We start from the raw sequence: 20000 nt of genomic DNA on the forward strand, positions 1-20000 counted from the left end.
TCTCTCTCTCTCTGTGTCTCTCTCTCTCTCTCTCTCTCTCTCTCTCTCTCTCTCTCTCTCTCTCTCTCTCTCTCTCTGTCTCTGTCTCTGTCTCTCTCTCTGTCTCTCTGTCTCTCGCTCTCGCTCTCGCTCGCTCGCTCTCACTCTCGCTCTCTGGTAGGATGTTTTGTATACGGTCTGTAATCCAATTGGTAATGTGCAGCGGATCGTCATCTTCAAGAGGAACGGCATTCAAGCCATGGTGGAATATCCTTCCTGTGTGACATGTCTCCATGGAGACACATTTGTGTGTGTGTGTGTTTTGAGCTTTTCCTTGACTGCCGTCACATTTGAATCCATCCAGAATGCTCAGAAGGCCAAATCCGCTCTGAACGGGGCTGACATCTACGCCGGCTGCTGCACGTTGAAAATCGAATACGCTCGGGTAAATGTGCAGCGTTCACACACGCACGCACGCATGCGCACACACACACACACACACACACACACACACACACGCACACACACGGCCGGAGCTAACACACATGCAGTGGCATTCTGCTCTCTCATTCCAGCCGTCACGCTTAAATGTCATGAGAAACGACAACGACAGCTGGGATTACACCAAACCCTTCCTGCTGAGACGAGGTACACACACACACACACACTCTCTGTGTCTCATCTGTCAGTCATAAGTTTTTCTCGTGTAGTTTGTTTGAGCTCTTCAGTGTTGTGACTGTGAGGTTTATATCATCAGATGTCAGTGTGTGTCTGATGAAAGTGTCTCATGACTCTGTGTGTGTGTGTAGATCGTGGTAAAGGTCGTCAGAGACAGGCCATACTGGGAGAGCATCCGTCCTCTTACTCTGATAATGGATACGGTCAGTAATCAAACTCTTTTCATCATTACATCATGACAAATGAGACCTACAAACTCACCAGTAACCAATGGCTTTAACCGCAGTAAAATCACTGAAACACTTCTGAGAAAAAACTATGTGTGTGATGGTGAACTGTAGCCCTCCTCATCCAATCAGAATGTAAAGTGTGAAATTGAGAATGCTGTGTTGTGTAACAGTGTGTGTGTGTGTGTGTAGGGTCTCACTGCCCCCTGCTGCCTCTGCCGGGTAATAACCGCTTCAAACGCTCCTCTCATGACATCCATGAGGCGGTGACGTATCCACTGCCACAGAGCTCATCCTACATGAGCCACGCCTCCAGCTCTGTCGCCATGGTGAGCGGTCTCCATCCCTCCAAGATGAACTGCGCGCACATCTTCAATCTCTTCTGTCTCTATGGCAACATTGAGAAGGTAAATGCAGTCTGATCGTCACGGTAACAGCAGTCTGACTTTTGACTGATATGTACAGTTAAAAACACTGTGAGTTTGATATTAGTATGCTGTTCAAACGTGTGTGTGTGTGTGCTGTGCGTGTGTGTGTGTGTGTGTGTGTGCGTGTGTGTGTGCCGTGCGTGTGTGTACAGGTGAAGTTTATGAAGAGTGTTCCTGGCACGGCTCTGGTGGAGATGGGTGATGAATATGCAGTTGACAGAGCGATTACACACCTCAACAGCATCAAAGTGTTCAGCAAACGACTCAACGTCTGGTAAGGTAATGCACAGACACACACACACACACATACAGACACACGCAGACACATACACACGCACACACACACACGTACACACACACACACACACACACACATACAGACACACACAGACACATACAGACACACGCAGACACACACACACACACACACGCACACACACAGACACACACACACATACTTGCATATGTGGTTTACGAGGACTCTCCATAGACGTAATGATTTTTATACCGAACAAACTGTATATTCTATTACCTAACTCTAACCCCTAACCCTAACCCTAATATCACATAAAACCTTTGTCTTTTTTTCTTTTAAAAAAATTATCATTTAGTATGTTTTTTAGGCATTTTAGTTTACGAGGACACAGGAAGTGTCCCCGTAAACCATGTTTACGTTGTTATAGACATGTTATTACACAGTTTTGTGTCCTCGTAAACCATGTATACAAGCACACACGTACGCACACAGACACACACACACACACACACATACAGACACGCACACACACGCACACACACACACGCACACACACTCACACACACACACACACAAAAGTACACACATACACGTACGCACACACACACACACACCAAACGTAACACACCACGCAGCACACACACACACACACCCACACACAAAAAGTACACAACACAACACACACACGAAAGTAAACACACACACGTACGCACACAACACACCACCACACACACACACAACGACACGCACACACACGTCACACACACACACAAGCACACACACTCAACACACACACACACACAAAAGTACACACACCACACCACACGAAATACACACACACACCGCCACACACGTTACAGCACAACATACATACACTACGCACACATACACACAACAGACACCATCACACCAACGACACAACAAACACACAAACTTACACAACATACACGTACGCCACACAGACAACCCACACGCACAGACACACACACACACAAACTTACACACACCACACATACACGTACGCACAACAGACCACACACACACACACACACACACACACACAAACGTACACACATACACGTACGCACACAGACACACACGCACAGACACACACACACACACACACACACACACAAACAGTTGTGGGGCAGTTGTGGCCTAATGGTTAGAGAGTGGGACTCGTGACCAGAAGGTTGCCGGTTCGATTCTCAGGGCCGGCGGGTAACAACTGAGGTGCCCTTGAGCAAGGCACCTGACCCCTACTTGCTCCCCGGGCGCTGCAGTGATAGCTGCCCACTGCTCCGGGTGTACGTGTGGTCACTACTTGCTGTGCGTGTGTTCACTACTCTCTGGATGGGTTAAATGCAGAGGTCACATTTCGTTGCCTTGTACCTTCGTACATGTGCAATGACAATAAATTGAATCTAAATCTAAATCTAAAAAAACAAACGTACACACACACACACACACACACAAACGTACGTACGCACACACACACACACACACACACAAACGTACACACACACACATACACGTACGCACACAGACACACTGTGTTGCGTGTGTTATCAGTCATTTCATCATTTTGACTCGCATATTTATTTCAAATGATTCAGCTGCAGAGATAAACAGGTTGTAGATGTTCTCTGAGATTTTGTCTTTATCTGTCTTTCACTTGTTGGATTTATTGTGTGTCTCTCTCTCTCAGTGTGTCGAAGCAGCACGCTGTGATACCCAGTCAGGTGTTTGAGTTAGAGGACGGCTCCAGCAGCTATAAGGACTTCGCCATGACCCGCAACAACCGCTTCACCAGCGCCGGTCAGGCCTCTAAAAACATCATCCAGCCTCCGTCCTGCGTCCTGCATTTCTATAACGTCCCTCCGTGTGTCAGCGAGGACGATCTTCAGCGGGTGAGGAGCAAACACCTCTTCATATTCACACCTCACACCTGATTCTGTCATTGATTCATGACATCTGTGTGTCTGTCTCCTTCAGTTATGCACCCAACACGACGTCCCAGGATTCATCAAATACAAAGTGTTCGATGCCAAACGTAAGTCCCGTGTGCACACGCGTGTGAATGCGAAGTGTGTTCACGTGTGTTAATCATGCGGATGTTTGTATGTGCAGCCAGTTCAAAAACCATCTCTGGACTTCTGGAGTTCGACAGTAAAACTCGCGCTGTGGAAGTTCTGACGGTTCTCAATCACTATCAGATCCGAATACCCAGTAAGTGTCCGTGTACGCATGTGCGTGTGTCCGTGTAAACGCTGTTCTGAGATCAGTGTTGTGTTGTTGTTTTACAGACGGTTCAAACCCGTACACGCTGAAACTCTGTTTCTCCACCTCTTCACATCTCTGAGACCTCTGCCAGCATCACTTCATCATCTCCTGGACTCTCTGGTCTCCTCCATGTTTCTTTCAGCACACGACAAAGCGGAAAACTGACAGACGCGCCCTCTGGATGAAAACACCATGATGTCACACGAATGAATGACCCGGGCGCTTTTTTCTGCAGCCTGACATCCAGAAACAGACAATAAATGAACGAATGAAGTCCCATCATGAGATGAAACTGAATCCACGCGTGAGAGCGAGAGACTACATGTTTATAGCGTGTCGTTCAGATATTTATGCGTACAGCACCTGGTTTGAGTTCATGAAAGCACTTGACTAGTCACATGACCTGTAGTTGAGATGATTGAAGTGTTTTGTGATCGATGAAATAAGACAGGTCAGATTTACTTGGCTGTTATTTAAAGGGACAGTTCATCCAAAAATGAAAAATCTCTCATCATTTACTCACCCTCAGGTTGTTTCAAACCCGTATACATTTATTTGTTCTGTTAAACACAGAGAAAGATATTTGGAAGAATGTTAGCCATTTTCAGTTCTGGGACATCATCCACTACCGTAGTAGGAAAAATATTGTATTTTTTGTTCTGTTGAACACGTAATGAGACATTTTGAAAAATTTAGGAAAACAAAGAGTTCTCGGGCACCTTTGACTACCATTTAACTCTTCCTACTATGGCACTGAATGATGTCCCGGAACTGAAAATTGCTAACATTCTTCCAAATATCTTTCTTTGTGTTCATCATAACAAAGGTCATTTATACAGGTCTGAAGTTACATGAGCGTGAGTAAATGATGACAGATTTTTTATTTTTAGGTGCACTGTCCCTTTAAATGATAATTATGATTGTAATCACACGCAGTTGAGTAACAATAGAGACAATCAGAAACACAATCACGAATCATCGATTCGACACACGCACAGACACACACACACACATATACACACACACACATGTTTGTATTGCTATACTAGTGGGGATATTACATAGACTTCCATTGATTTTATATCAGGTTTATGTTATGTTCTATCCCCTAACCCTAATAATCCCACAAACATGTGCAAGACATTAGATTTAAAGAAAACGGCATTTGAGCGAATGATGAGCCTTCTTATGTAGTGAGAACCAGTCAAATGTCCTCACAAGTGGGTTCACACGTATTTCACTGTGGTACTGAGATTGACATTTGGCCCTCACAAATATAGCTAAACCTGTACACACGCACACACACAGACCAGGTTTTGCATCTTTAACTCCATTTTCAAATGAGAAATGACATTTTCAGATTCAGTAGAACCAAAATCTTCTTGTTTATAGAGTTCACATGGTCAATGACACAGATGTGTTTACAGTTGATGAGTGCAGAAAAGGAATCTCAGACAAGGAAGAATGATCAAAAACTGATCTGGATAAAGCTAAACCGCTGGAGTTTCAATAGAGGATGCAATATTTACTGCAGTTCTGTGACTCTTCTGCTGTATATCAGATGGACTTGTTTATTTGTTCATGTGTGTAACTGACACGTCGACACACGTCATTAAATCATCTGCAGGTCTACAGACGTCTGCTTCTCTTTATCAACCCATTACTACACTGAATCAATATTCAATGATCATGAAATCCAGCTGTAAATCACAAAAGTGACATCGTGTTTTATTTAGACAGAAGGTCACTTCACATTCGCTCTGATTCCAGCTGAATAAATCACAATGATATCAACGAAATCAAACTTTGATAAGTGCCTTCATCTTTTATACAACCGAGAAGATCAATGTATGAGTTTTATGCACATTAATGTCATGACATTTAAAAGATGTGCATTTATTTCTTGGATCAGGTTTACTGGGGTTCGTGAGGGAATTGCAAGGAGTTTGTGAGGCAGACATAAAGTGCACAAAGTTGTTTGTTTCCATTACTTTGAACAAAAAATGGCAAAGAAATGTTTAGAAATAACTATAACCCTAATCAAAATCTCAAAACAGATATAAATAAATGCGCTACTGATTGAAAGTGGAGCACCTCTCAGGGGGAATTCCTCAAGTAAATGATTTAGGCCAAAGCGGTTCCGCTGACAAAAATGTTTTTTTTAAACCCTGTCTTAGACAGCAAGTGTTGAGTGAAGTGACAGCGTGTTATTATGTGTTTATTTCTAATATTTCAAGTGACGACGTGTTTGATGGACTGTAAGGGGCGAGAAAGAACCTGCTGGAGATGTTCAACATGCTTTTATTTAAACGCACACCCTGTTGTAAATACAGTCGTAATGAAAAATCAACTGTAGATTTTGAGGGTAAGAATACTCATCATATGAATATGAGATGACGAGAGAATGTTCTGGACTGTCGGCGGTCACCGCAGGTCCATCTGGATGAACAGAAGCTGTCAGCAGGTGTCTCTGCCTTTATCTCTCACAGTCACGTGCGCTTTTATTCAAAGTGCATTCATAGAGATATATTCAGGGCACACATGATCAGTATGTGTGTGTCAGCTCTCATTGTTTTATGTTACACTGGGATTAGTGCTGACTTCAGCATTACAGGTCAAAGGTGACACTTCATGACAAAAACGTCTTTTTGTGTTCCTTTTTCAAAGAAAAACTCTTGGTTTTGATTGCGTGAGCGACTCACAAATGATGGTGAAAGCCCATAACCACCTTCACTGCATCAGTCACGAGCTCCTACAATTCAGTATCAAATTCATGATGAATAAAGAAAAGCACGAAGAAAAGGCTTGTCTTGTATCAAAATGTTTCTGGAAAAAAGTTTCACGTTAAAAATCTTGAATGTAATACTCAGTGATGATGATGATATGTATTTAAGACTTCATATCAGAAGATCATCTGTGATGTTTCCTCATACTGACAGCACACGTAACTTAACTTCACTTCACATGAACATAACTTCACATGTTTACTTCTCTGAATCTGAACGAGACGCACATTCTGCATTTTTACAAATAATAATAACACTGTGGTGGCGTTGTTCCCTTCAGTGGTCGTTTGTATTAACATGTTTCACTAACAATTCAACAATACAAATAAAATGTCACTGTCTCGTGTACTTTGATAGACCGTTGATGTGGTGAAAAACACTCACGAGCGCGCGTTACTGCGGGAAGTGCGCGTTCGCGATAAAGCAGTGAGTGAGTGAGCGAGCGAGCGTAGCGGCGCCCGTGACGTCACGCGCGTGCGATTATTTTGAACGGGGGTCAAGATGGCGGAGACGAGCAGGTTAAAGCATCGAAACCACACGGGACAGAATTGCGCCGGTACCGAATACACCGAAGGTAAATTACACATCGAGGTGGATAAACGAAGCGCGACACAGCGCGTTTGTGCGCGTTTAACGGTCGCGGCGGCGCGTGCTAGTCGGTTGGCGGGAGGCGCGTGCAGGCAGGCCAGCTCTTGCGCTGCAGTAAAATAAATAATAATATAACGTTAATTATTAAATATGTAAATATCTATCGTTGAATGAGTTTGTCTTATAGTCTGCATTACTGACCGATGTGTGGCAATAAATATCAGAATCAAGTCAATAAAACCAGACCGTAAATCCTGTCAGGTGACATCAAGCGTCTGACAGGTGAATAGAAATTGAAATGGTTAACGTTATAGATTTATAGAGAGTGCTTTATTTGTGTGTAATATTGTTGGCTCATACAGTAAATCTGGATAGAATGTAAGTTTGTGATTTATGTAAATAAGACTCGTGTGTTGTCATTATTCTATGTAACGTTAACGTTAGAATGTCATTCTGATCTTTATGTGCAAGGTTGTATATTATTTATAGAGTATTCACGTGTATTTTCGTTCCCTGCCACATTTACGAGTTGTTTACCTGGTGTGTGTTTACAAATAAAATAAATATATTAAACCAATTTTTTTAAAATCTTCAATGTAAGTTCAATAATGACACATGAAATTGTGAAATGGTATTTTGTTTTTCAAGGTGTCTGGTACTGTAAGTGTATTTACAGTTTGATGCTGTTGTGATGTTATTACTCTTGATAGTGACGTGCTGTTCTAGAGAAGGAATCAACATCACGTGTGTTTGGATGTGCTTTATATCATATAAAATCAACATTTATTCAGAGGAGAGTATTATTTCTCCTTCATAGCGCTGGAGATTCTGGAGATGGAGTTCTCATTTGTGTTGTTGAGTACATAACTAGGGATTTTTAAGGTCCTACTTTGGTTTATGGAGTGTCCAACAACAAGTTTATGTGCATAGAAGGTGTAAAACACTATTATTTCATAGTAATAGGCAGTTATTATTACCATAATCCCCATCCCAAAGAAACCCAAAATCACAGGACTGAATGACTACAGACCCGTCGCTCTCACATCTGTGGTCATGAAGTCATTCGAGAGACTGGTACTGGCTTATCTGAAGGACATCACAGAACCCTTACTGGACCCCCTGCAGTTTGCCTACAGAGCAAACAGGTCCGTTGAGGATGCAGTTAACATGGGGCTGCATTTTGTAATGAAACATCTGGATAGACCAGGGACCTATGTGAGGATCCTGTTTGTGGACTTCAGCTCCGCTTTCAACACCATCATCCCACCACTGCTCCAGACAAAGTTAACCCAGCTATCTGTTCCTGGCTCTATCTGTCAGTGGATCACCAGCTTTCTGACAGACAGGCAGCAGTTAGTGAGAATGGGGAAACTCACATCCAGCACCCGCACAATCAGCACTGGCGCCCCCCAGGGGTGCGTTCTCTCCCCACTGCTCTTCTCCCTGTACACCAATGACTGCACTGCCCAGGACCCTTCTGTCAGACTTCTGAAGTTCGCAGACGACACCACACTCATTGGCCTCATCCAGGATGGTGATGAGTCTGCGTACAGACAGGAGGCTGAGCAGCTGGCTGTCTGGTGCAGTCATAACAACTTGGAGCTGAACACGCTTAAAACAGTGGAGATGATTGTGGACTTCAGGAGAAACCCCCCTGCACTCCCCCCTCTCACCATCATGAACAGTCATTCAGGTTCCTGGGCACCACCATCTCTCAGAACCTGAAGTGGGACAATCACATTGGCTCCATTGCTAAAAAAGCCCAGTGAAGGTTGTACTTCTTACATCACCTGAAGAAGTTCAACCTACCACAAACTCTATTAAAACAGTTTTACTCAGCTGTCATAGAGTCTGTCCTCTGCACATCCATCACTGTCTGGTTTGGCTCAGACATCAGAAGACTACAGAGGACGGTTCGGACTGCTGAGAAGATCATTGGTGCTCCCCTGCCCACCCTCCAAGAACTCTATACATCCAGAGTGAGGAAAAGGGCTCAGAAAATCACCCTGGACCTCTCACATCCAAGCCATCATCTCTTCACAATGCTGCAGAGCACTGAGCACCAAAACAACCAGACACAAAAACAGCTTCTTCCCTCAGGACATCTACCTCTTGAACAGTTCAATGTCTTTACACACCGTGCAATTAATAACTCTGTGCAATATTAATGATATCCTCCAGATAATACACTATCTATTTTTATACAACTTTTTCTGTCAATTATATTTCATTCATTCTGCTGTATATAGCACATACCTTGTACTACAATAGTCTATTCTTATTTTTTACTTGTACATATTTACACACACACATAGCTTTACTCTCTATATCTTTATCTTATGTTTATTGTATTGTATTTCTTAATTGTTTATACCCATAGGCCCTTATTTAAATCATTGTGTACTGTATTCTATTGTGTTATGGTCTCTGTGTACTGTTGTTGCTGTTTCTGTGTTCTGGATGCTCCGGTCACCAAAACAAATTCCTTGTATGTGCAAACACACTTGGCAATAAAGCTCTTTCTGATTCTGATTCTGATTCTGATTCTTACTTCTTGACTGACTCTCAAATGATTCCTTCCTCTAGCCTAGTCTGATGTGATTGGTCAGATGGTCTCGTCTGCTGTGATTGGTCAGATGGTCTAGTCTGCTGTGATTGGTCTACCGTGAATGAGGCTCACGAGCTACAGTGTTTGGGTGAGAAGAGTGCAGTTTTCGCGGGCAGTCCTAGCAAAACGTAGGCGGGGACTATATGTAGTGACGTAAATCTGCGGCGGTTCGCGAATCGGACTAGTGGCGACTCGTGCGTGATTCAGAGTCGACTCCCTTTTTTCCAAGCCAATAACTTTGTTATTCATTCACCTTCAGATTTACAACTTGGCAGACTGCTTACTTTCAAACACGGCAACATTACACACTGCATGACATGTAATTTTCATGATCTCATGTTATGTACTCCTTAAACTATACATGTCTCCGATGTTTCAGAAGGAAATGAGTGAAGCAGTTGTTCAAATACATGAGCTCAGTTTGTGACTAAACTCTGATGGAGAGGTTTGTGAGATTTTGTGTGTTTTATTCTCAGGAGAAATATCTGGGACTCATTGATGTCTATGAGAAATATGAAAGAGATCTGTGCATGTGTGTGTGTTTGGAGTGCTGAATGTAATGTTAGCCTCTTCAGGGCATTGTTTCTTGTTTGTGGGTCACTGTCTTTATGACATTCATCGGCCCGGTTTCATAAATAGACAAGGCTTGGCTTAAGCCAGGACTACGCCTTAGTTAAATTAGGATATTGAAGTCGCTTTTATTAAATAGCCTTAGATAAAAAACATTTTGAGCATCTTGAGACAAAACATATTTAAAGATATGTCAGGGCAAGTTATTTTCAGTTTAGACAGCTCAAACTTTCATTTTAGTCTGGGACTAGTCTTGCGATTGTCTCTTTACATGAGTTATGATAATATTCTCACAGAAAACTTCATGATTCAAGTGTTGTCTTGATTGTGTTGTGTTTGGTTATCGTTTCTTGAGCTGATCATGTTTGACACACGAGTGTGAATTACAATGACGTCTGTTGCCTCTAGTGCCTGAAATACTCTGACGTCGTGTTGTAGTGTTTCTCTCACAGAGTCCTGTGAGCATCAGGACCCACTGTTCTACTTGATCTGTTTTGTGTGTTATTTTCAGAAACTATGGTTGTGGTGTCATTGTGTGTTTGTGTGTGTGTGTGTTTGCAGGCGTGTCTGGGGTGGAGGATGTTCGGCGTAAGATGGACTCCGATGAGCTAGATGATGAACCTCTGCTGGAGGAGGTGAAGGTGCCTGGTCCGGTCCAGATCGTCATCGCGCATGAGGACAATCACGAGTTTTCACTGGCTGAAGATGTTCTGGAGAGGATCCTCATGCAGGAGCACGTGCGTGATCTCAGTGTGGTGGTGGTGTCTGTGGCCGGTGCCTTCCGTAAGGGCAAATCCTTCCTGCTGGACTTCATGCTCAGATACATGTACAACCAGGTCAGAACAGAACACCTGAATGTACTGTCCTCATCATCACATGATCTTCCTCAGGCTCGCTGTGACCTCATTTCAGGTCTCAGGAGGACAGGTGTTTCTTGTTCTTGTGTACTGACAGTGTGAGGTTGAATCTCTTTAAACTGAGTCAAAGGCTCCGAGACAACAGCGGTCCGCAGTGTGAAATGTTTGTAATGAAACATTTACATGTACAAACATGTGCTCATAAGACAGGTGGAGTTGTGAGTCTTTGGATCAGCTTTAAGCAGCTTTGGGCTTGATGTGATTTTGTTGAAACTCTGTTTTGTGTGTTCAACAAAGTCTTTTGTTTTGCTGTTGAGAGTTTTGTGTGGTTTTGTCATGGGGTGTTTGGGGTGGGTGTCACACCGACCTGCAGTGATCAGGGTTTTTTCTGGCTCAAAATGAGGCGGAGGTGGTGCCATCCTGATCTTTTACACACACACGTAGGCCTACCGTACCTTTAAGTGGCTTAACCAAAGTGACTTCGAGTTTGACATATTAAAAGTTCTAATAAAATTAGATAAAAATGACAATTATTAAGTTATATAAAATATTACTTTTATTCAACCAAACAGAAATGTTTTTTTAATCAAACTTTTCAGCCCACAATAGCCAACTGAATTAACCAGTCTTTCTAAATGAGCAAAGCTCATTCACATCTTTCATTCTCTGTGGTTCACTTTAAATGATTCAAGGATCTCTTACATTCGCTAGTGACTGAAAAGTTCAATAGTTTAAATGAATCGGTTCAAATGAGTCATTCGTGTGCGAGTCGTTCTGAACGCAATGTGCGTTCATACTGGCGAACTCTCTGTGTACAGTATACGCTGATTCAACGATCCAACTGCACAGCTAAAGACATTACAATGATGTACGTCATGTTAATTTAAGACATTTCAAGAAATTAAACGTACTTGGATGCAAAACAAACAGCCGTGAAACACAGTCTGGCTCTTGTTCTGCAACTCTTTTTAGCGCCTCAGTGTGCTGATAACGAAACAGCGCCCCCACTGTGGCGTAATCACGCAACTGCAGTTACAAATGACAGTCTGTTAAATGCACGCAGCATTTCTTGTGAAGACTCACAAGATAATTTTGGCGAGAGCCTGAGGCGGCACGACATTTGACGGAGGCGGCCGCCTCCAATTTCTCTGCTGGAAAAACCCTGGTGATTCTACACTGGAACATCCCCGTGCTGTACATACAGTCAGTGTTGTGTTGGTAAAGTCATATTTCCCATCAAAATGAGGATTCTTTCATCAAACCTGCGTGAGCGTCTTTCTTCAGCAGAACACAAAAGATATTTTGAAGAACAACATTGAACCCCACAAGACCACTGAAATATACAGATTTACAAAGACATGAGGGAGAATAAATGAGTTTGGACTGATATTTTTGGATGAACTTTACACAGCTGTTCGACTGGATGACTCCGTTGGTTTTATTCCGTGTTCAATTTAAAAACATCCATTTTTTCACGGAAATCTGTGTGACGTGAGACCTCATTCTTTATGATGTTTGTGACAACAGAGCTCAGACTCGTGGTTGGGGGGGAATGATGATCCTCTGAAGGGCTTCACCTGGCGGGGCGGCTGTGAGCGAGAGACCACGGGTATTCAGGCCTGGAGTGAAGTGTTTGTGGTGGAGAAACCTGATGGCAGTAAGGTGAGAATGAGCTGAACACATGACAGCTTTCTGTATGAATGACACACAAGAACGGTTCTGAAAAGCAACAGAAGAAATCATCAAACAGAAATAATTACACCTTTGTTTTGGCCACTTTGAAACCATGTGACGTGTAAAATACTCGTGTCCTGTTGTGTTTTTACTGTGTGTTTATTGTGACTTAATTCCTGCAAATCATAATTCCTTTCTTAGAAATGTCATATGATAAAGGCTAACAGACGACATAAAGCAGCGCTCGCATTGATGGATGATGAGAATTATATTCCCGGAGTGCTCTTGGTGTGAATGTGTTCATCTGTGTGTGTGCAGGTGGCTGTGCTGCTATTGGACACACAGGGAGCGTTTGACAGTCAGTCCACCATTAAAGACTGTGCTACACTCTTTGCTCTCAGCACTATGACCAGCTCTGTGCAGGTACAACACGCATCACATCTTCATCACATGAGAAACATGACAGAACATGTGCAAAACATTCTGTCTATCTTGCTTCACAGGTTTATAATCTTTCCCAGAACGTTCAAGAAGACGACCTGCAGCATCTTCAGGTGAGATGAGGATTCAGCACTGAAGTGACAGTGTGACATTACAGAACATCAGTGATTTATTGCTCAGTTTTCTGTTGAAGCTCTTCACGGAGTACGGCAGACTCGCCATGGAGGAGATCTACCTGAAACCATTCCAGGTACTGTCAGCTGCACACCCTCAGAAACAAACTACTGCCTTAAAGTCCCAGTGAAATTAAAAATGACAATTCCTATTTTTTCATGAAATATTGCAGCATTTATTGTAAATAGCTTACCAATGTGGGTCATTCTCTTTTTTTATAATTCACGTGATAAAATCTGAAAATGCACTTCTGTCCTCTAGTGACTATCCATCTCAAATGAGGTATGTTAGACGGCTTGGGCGGAGCATCCGTTAACTCCTCCCCTTCAACTGTCAGTCTGCTGCCAGTTCCAGTTCAAAAAGCAACGGCTGTTTTTATACATCCAATCAAATCGTAGTGAAAACACAAGCCACGCCTACGATTTTTTCCTTATTCAAAATTCCATTTCACTCGGAAACGCTTCAAAATACGGAAGTAAAAACGATCGCAACTTCCGGTTCACAGGGACTTTAATCTCTTATAATCAATGCACAGAAACACTGTTTTACTTTTATTCCATTCTCATGTTTCTGCTTAAAATGTACATTTTATATCCTTCACTTAGCACCTCATTTTAATTTCACTTAAATGTTTGTACTTATTGTACGTCTTTAGTTTTTGGATGTTTAACGCTTTGGCAACGTTGTAAGAACACACAATCATGCCAATAAGTATCTTGATGTTGAAAAGACTGTCACTTTAACGTGTGTGTGTGTGAGATATGTTACGCAGTGATGTGATGTCTGTGTGTATGTGTTTCTGTTTAACACACGTGTGCGTGCGCAGTCGCTGATGTTTCTCATACGAGACTGGAGTTACCCTTACGAACACGCTTACGGTCTGAGCGGAGGGAATCAGTTCCTGGAGAAGAGACTGCAGGTGGGTCACGCGACACATGAGGTACTTATGTGTGTGTCACTCAATCACATGTGTGTTGATGTTGTGAATCTTGAATCTCAGGTGAAACCGAATCAACACGAAGAGCTGCAGAACGTCAGGAAGCACATTCACTCCTGTTTCTCCAACATCAGCTGCTTTCTGCTGCCTCACCCCGGCCTCAGAGTCGCCACCAACCCACACTTTGATGGGCGGTTACGAGGTAAGACACGCCCCCTCAATAAATCGTGTTTTGTCCGTTTTTGTTTTTACATTTACTCCGGTGTGTAGATATCGATGATGAGTTCAAGCGGGAGCTGGTGAATTTGGTTCCACTGCTGTTGTCTCCAGAGAATCTGGTGGAGAAAGAGATCGGAGGTTCTACAGTCACGTGTCGAGATCTCCTCCAGTATTTTAAAGTAAGATGCACACATACAGATTCATCATCCATACCTGACGACGACGATGATCAGACGTGTGTTCTCTCTATCAGGCTTACATGAAGATCTATCAGGGAGAAGAGCTGCCACACCCCAAATCAATGCTGCAGGTATGCATGTGCTGACGCTCAACATGTTAAGAATATTCCTTCCATCTGTGACCTCAGGCTGTCCGCCTGTAAGGAGCGCTTTAGCTCCATCTCTCATGTCATCTTTGTGTTTGTCAGGCGACGGCTGAAGCCAATAATCTGGCAGCGGTAGCGGGAGCTAAAGACACTTACAGCAGGAGCATGGAGCAGGTGAAGCACGTGACGTCTTCACACTGAAATCTCTGCTCTGTCCGCAGGACCCGTGATCACGTGTTTGTCTCTTGTGCGCAGGTGTGCGGAGGAGACAAACCCTACATCGCCCCCGCTGACCTGGAGCGCAGTCACAGCGAGCTGAAGCAGAGCAGCGTCCGTCAGTTCCGTGCCGTCAAGAAGATGGGCGGCGAAGACTTCTGTCGGCGCTATCAGGAGCAGCTGGAGCAGGAGATCGACCAGGTGTACGCCAGTTTCGTCAAACACAACGACGGAAAGAACATTTTCTTTGCGGCACGCACGCCCGCCGCGCTCTTCGCCCTGATGTTTGCCATGTACGTCATCTCTCTGGTGACGGGCTTCGTGGGTATAAACTCTGTGGCGGCGTTGTGTAATCTGATGATGGGCGTGGTGCTGGTGTCGCTCTGCACCTGGGCTTACGTCAAATACTCGGGCGAGTTCAGAGAGGTGGGCAGCTTCATCGACCGCGTGGCAGAAACTCTGTGGGAGCAGGTGTGTATCTCAACTTCACAAACGCTCATTCCTCCGTTTCTCTCCACGTGTGATCTGCAGTTCTGCTCTCGGCCTCATTCATTCATTTCTCATCTTCTGTTTTCTTTCATTCTGGCGTTCAGGATCCTTTTGTTTTTGTGTCTAGAATGTTGTGTTTTGTGTTGTACAGACCTTCATATATCAGAATCAGTATGTGTTTGCACATACAAGGAATTTGTTTTGGTGACCGGAGCATCCAGAACACAGAAACAGCAACAACAGTACACAGAGACCATAACACAATAGAATACAGTACACAATGATTTAAATAAGGGCCTATGGGTATAAACAATTAACAAATACAATACAATAAACATAAGATAAAGATATAGAGAGTAAAGCTATGTGTGTGTGTAAATATGTACAAGTAAAAAATAAGAATAGACTATTGTAGTACAAGGTATGTGCTATATACAGCAGAATGAATGAAATATAATTGACAGAAAAAGTTGTATAAAAATAGATAGTGTATTATCTGGAGGATATCATTAATATTGCACTTAATTATTATTGCACAGAGTTATTAATTGCACGGTGGGTAACAAACATTGAACTGTTCAAGAGGTAGATGGCCTGAGGGAAGAAGCTGATCTTGTGTCTGTAGCGCCGACCAGACGGCAGCGTTGTGAAGAGGTTTTCCTCAGTCTGGATGTGTACAGTTGTTGGAGGGCGGGCAGGAGAGCACCAATGATCTTCTCAGCAGTCCAGTCTTCTGATATATACACATTTAATCACATAGTGAAGCGTTTAGATCGCAGACACGCTCATTGGTTTTATTAATTCATATTTTTCATGTTCATTTTAGTTTAGTTTTGTGACATTTTTATAGCTTTTAATATTACACTTTTTTTACTGAAATATATTTCCATAAATATGTCAGTTTTAGTTGTTTATAGGTTTGGTACCTCAACGTTATGTTTCAGTTTATTGTTGTAAGGTTTTCAAATGATATTTAGGCCTTTTTTTATTTTTTTTATTTCAGTCAACAGAAATATTTTAATAGTTTAAGTGAATGATAATAACCTTGTTTATTGCTGATAAAAGTGACTTAACATACAGGGCCCTATCATACACCCAGTGCATGATAGGTGTTTTTTGCTAGTTTCAGTCCGATGCAGTTCTCATTTTCACGTCATGCAGCACGTTCTTTAAATAGCAAATGCATTTGTGCGCCCATGGGTGTGCTGGTCTGAAAACGAGGCGCATTGTTGGCGCGTTGCTATATTAAGGCAACTGAGAAACACTGCGCCACTGACCGACTGAAACCAACGGCGCAATATTTATTGGGGGTTATTTAAAGAGCGCGTTACTTATATGTGCCTATAGACGCGCAGCAGCGCACTAACATGCCAAATATTAGGATTACAATGTAAAAGATTATTATTGTGTACATAGGATAAAAAATCCGGCTTGTCCTGTAGATGGTATTAACCTCGCGCACGAGCAGATATACTGTATTTCCTCTCTGGAGAAGCGTTCAGTCTTTGCTCTTGCAAATTCCGCTGTGTAAATGGCAAATCCGCCACGGCGTGAGTGCAGCTGGCTCTTAAAGGTCCAGTGTGGAGGATCTATTGACAGTAATGCAATATAATATACAGAACTATGTCTTCAGAGGTGCATCAATACATTTTTAAAGTTTTTATGACCTTAGAAAGAGCTATTTCTATCTACATACACTTGTATATAATTCACCATGTTCTGTCAGCCATCGTAGTGTTTGGAACGGGAACAGTTCGTATCCTTGCCACTAGATTTCACTGACTGGACCTTTAAAGGGAACGGGAGATGAGACTCTGATTGGTTTACCGCACGTTTTGCCCAAAACGCACCCATTACTCATTAAGAAAATAGGGACAAGCCGTATAGACCATGCTGGGCGCGCCGGCCATTTTTCCCATCATTTAACTAGCAAAAGTGGATTGGGACAGCCCTGAGTGCACCTGCGCCATGCGCTTTAGCCCATGTGCTTACATCGTTAAAATGGACCCACAGTGTTACAATCTTGAGTGCATGATGTCACTGTGATTTGATTTCAGTTAATATTGTAAGTGATGAGACCTCGTGCAAGGCTTTTTGTCTCTCTGTAATGTCTCCATCTTTTCTCACTTCATGCTCAAACAGAGGACGCCCAGGAAGGTGAGATGTCATGTCTGCCCTCTAGTGGCCTTACTGCACATCATTCACCTGTGTGAGAGAGAGATACTAACACTCGCTCCTCTTTTCAGGTGTTTTCCAAACTTTTTGAAGTTGCCAGGAGTAAAGTGACGCTGGGCGCCCTGATGCCATCCCAGAGACAGAGACTTTCATCAAACAACAACCTCAAGAAGAGAAACTAGCCCATAATACGGTCTGTGTTAGGACTGCCGTCACCTCAGAGCTGGCTCTCTCCTGACCCTTCATCTCATCTGTCTGCTGTCTGAGGTGGTGAACGTTCTGGACTTGATGAAAGTGTGTGTCGGTTTACACAGACGTCACGTCATCAACACTTTTATACATTTGACAGTATTACAGCTGGAGATCAGACGCTGAACTTCATCGTTCCCTCCACACAGCTGATGTGTCCTGTACAGTCTGGATTTTGAAACTCCTCACTAATAAGGCATGTGTATCAGATAGACGTGTATAATGAAACATTTTCTATACTTTTTTTGTAGCCGGAAGAACAAATGTTTCATGTAGGCCACAGATGTTTGTTTGAAACAATGCTTTTGTGTTGAGGACATGCGCGCACACAGATTTTTGTGTTCTTGTCATGTAAACATTCCAACTTTGTCAAGCATCAGAATGTTCATAATGTCGTTTTGTTATTCCTTTAATTTATTTTTCAATTTGATTCAAAGGAATCTCTAGATATGATTTTTTTTCTTTGTTCATGATTCACAGCAGCGTTAATGTAATGATGTTTATGAAACAGGGCTGTTCATGTCAATGTACTGTAACATGTTTATTTGATGTAACTCAACATCTGTAGATTTGTGATCAAGGTTTTTCTCATCATCTTCAGCTATTTTCAACTTAAAGAATCACTTTGTTTTCATCACTGGAGTTTTTGCCCAACCCCACGTATGCAGAAAGACTGGCGATGTTGAAATATGGAAATAATAATATCTGTGTCTCGTGTGATCATTGACACACGTTGATCTGCAGCCGTGTGTAACTTGAAAACATCTCTACTGAAACAAATAAATGATTCTCATGCAGGGCCTGAAATGAATCTATTCATTGGTCTTTCTCTTCTTTTTTTCATGATTTTCTGTTGTTTTGATGTGCCGTTTGTCCTTTTTTATCATCTCTGTTTTTGTGAGTAATAAAAAGAGCGACAGACTTTCTAATGGACATTGATTCAATCCTGCCTGATGTTCGGTGTTTATTAAAGTTTTGGTGTCATATTGCATTTTTTCCCTCACGTACACGTCAAAATGAAGATTTCCCAGACATGTGAAAATGTTTATTTTTCAAGTATTAAAGCGCCATCTATTCATAGACAGTTAGAATTTTGATTTGATAAAATATTAAAGATATTGAGGTCAGTTTGAATGTCACACATTACAGACAAACCAGATTTTCTTCTGCGTAATCTGAATATGACGGCACAGCGGATGATAAAACATAACATGACATTAATAAATGAAAACATCAGCAAAAATGAATGAGAGTTAAAGGCTGAATGTCTCATTCTCGCTTCTGAAGTCAAATACAAATATAAAAAACTTCACTGGTGTACATCATCATGTAAAAGACAAGATGTAAAAGCCCAGTTCACAACAAACTCTAAATCTGAAGACGAATCTGATATAAGCACAAGAAAGACGGGTGATATTTCTAAATGAAATTCAACTCCAACAGAGCGTGGGTTTAGTGTTTCTGTTAAACAGGTAACAAATGATGAAATGATTCACAGAGTTTGTCATGATGCTGATTTACAGTGTTTTTGTTAATAATCATCAGAACACATTCCGCAATATTGTGATCATGTTTGTCAAACTCTTCACACAGCAGCTCAACGGAGAATCATCTTTAAAATGAAGTCTTCTCAACTTCACAACCTGACAGAAACTGAATAAGAGAATTGTGTGTGAGAGAGTCCGTGGGTTCTGGTGAGATAACAGCTCATACACGACACGTGTGTGCCGATCGCTGCGCAGACCTGCTTTCTCAATGTGAAACCTACAGCTCTGCTGTACCCACAACTGTCTGTGTGAAGACGGAAAGATTGAGAAATGTGTCTTGACGATCATGAAAAA

At 42.4% G+C, this 20000-nt stretch overlaps 4 protein-coding genes across 6 annotated transcripts in view; 2 read left to right on the top strand and 2 right to left on the bottom strand.

Moving 5' to 3' along the window:
* The window catches only part of LOC130571125 (heterogeneous nuclear ribonucleoprotein L-like), a 27829-nt gene extending 22346 nt beyond the window's left edge, over nucleotides 1-5483 (top strand). The window contains exons 4-13 of one of the 2 annotated variants that reach the window (XM_057361894.1): nucleotides 161-246; nucleotides 328-424; nucleotides 555-627; nucleotides 789-860; nucleotides 1077-1291; nucleotides 1465-1586; nucleotides 3277-3478; nucleotides 3564-3621; nucleotides 3699-3797; nucleotides 3875-5483. In XM_057361894.1, coding sequence (XP_057217877.1) covers nucleotides 161-246; nucleotides 328-424; nucleotides 555-627; nucleotides 789-860; nucleotides 1077-1291; nucleotides 1465-1586; nucleotides 3277-3478; nucleotides 3564-3621; nucleotides 3699-3797; nucleotides 3875-3930 — 1080 coding nt within the window. In that variant the 3' untranslated portion in view covers nucleotides 3931-5483. Of the gene's footprint in view, nucleotides 1-160; nucleotides 425-554; nucleotides 628-788; nucleotides 861-1076; nucleotides 1292-1464; nucleotides 1587-3276; nucleotides 3479-3563; nucleotides 3622-3698; nucleotides 3798-3874 lie in introns of both variants that reach the window. The other variant, XM_057361893.1, reaches the window with a different exon arrangement.
* Nucleotides 1-20000, bottom strand: part of LOC130571126 (uncharacterized) — a 155984-nt gene that overhangs the window by 22052 nt on the left and 113932 nt on the right. The window lies entirely within an intron of this gene.
* On the top strand, nucleotides 7078-19087 carry zgc:158270 (uncharacterized protein LOC791213 homolog). Of its 2 annotated transcripts, XM_057361891.1 has the most exons (14): nucleotides 7078-7211; nucleotides 10965-11239; nucleotides 12788-12922; nucleotides 13253-13357; nucleotides 13438-13488; nucleotides 13569-13625; nucleotides 14376-14468; nucleotides 14550-14688; nucleotides 14757-14884; nucleotides 14959-15015; nucleotides 15133-15204; nucleotides 15286-15717; nucleotides 17878-17892; nucleotides 17982-19087. In XM_057361891.1, exons 1-14 carry the CDS (start codon nucleotides 7139-7141, stop codon nucleotides 18090-18092), a joined length of 1743 nt encoding a protein of 580 aa, XP_057217874.1. In that variant the 5' UTR covers nucleotides 7078-7138; the 3' UTR covers nucleotides 18093-19087. The 2 variants fall into 2 exon arrangements, with proteins under 2 accessions (XP_057217874.1, XP_057217875.1); XM_057361892.1 differs by lacking the exon at nucleotides 17878-17892.
* The window catches only part of LOC130571672 (lysyl oxidase homolog 4), an 11419-nt gene continuing 10623 nt past the window's right edge, over nucleotides 19205-20000 (bottom strand). The window contains exon 14 of the mRNA XM_057362793.1: nucleotides 19205-20000. This exon is cut by the window's right edge and continues 273 nt beyond it. The gene's annotated coding sequence lies outside the window, so the exon portion shown is untranslated.

The sequence above is a fragment of the Triplophysa rosa genome, linkage group LG20 (assembly GCF_024868665.1).
Source record: "Triplophysa rosa linkage group LG20, Trosa_1v2, whole genome shotgun sequence".
NCBI classification, from domain to species: Eukaryota; Metazoa; Chordata; class Actinopteri; order Cypriniformes; family Nemacheilidae; genus Triplophysa; species Triplophysa rosa.

Excerpts from the sequence above, each read along its gene's own strand:
- zgc:158270 (XM_057361891.1), top strand. The coding sequence starts at position 7,139 with ATGGCGGAGACGAGCAGGTTAAAGCATCGAAACCACACGGGACAGAAT. Across the intron at positions 12,923-13,252 it reads AGAAACCTGATGGCAGTAAG|GTGGCTGTGCTGCTATTGGA; the intron begins GTGAGAATGAGC and ends GTGTGTGTGCAG. Across the intron at positions 15,016-15,132 it reads ACCCCAAATCAATGCTGCAG|GCGACGGCTGAAGCCAATAA; the intron begins GTATGCATGTGC and ends TGTGTTTGTCAG.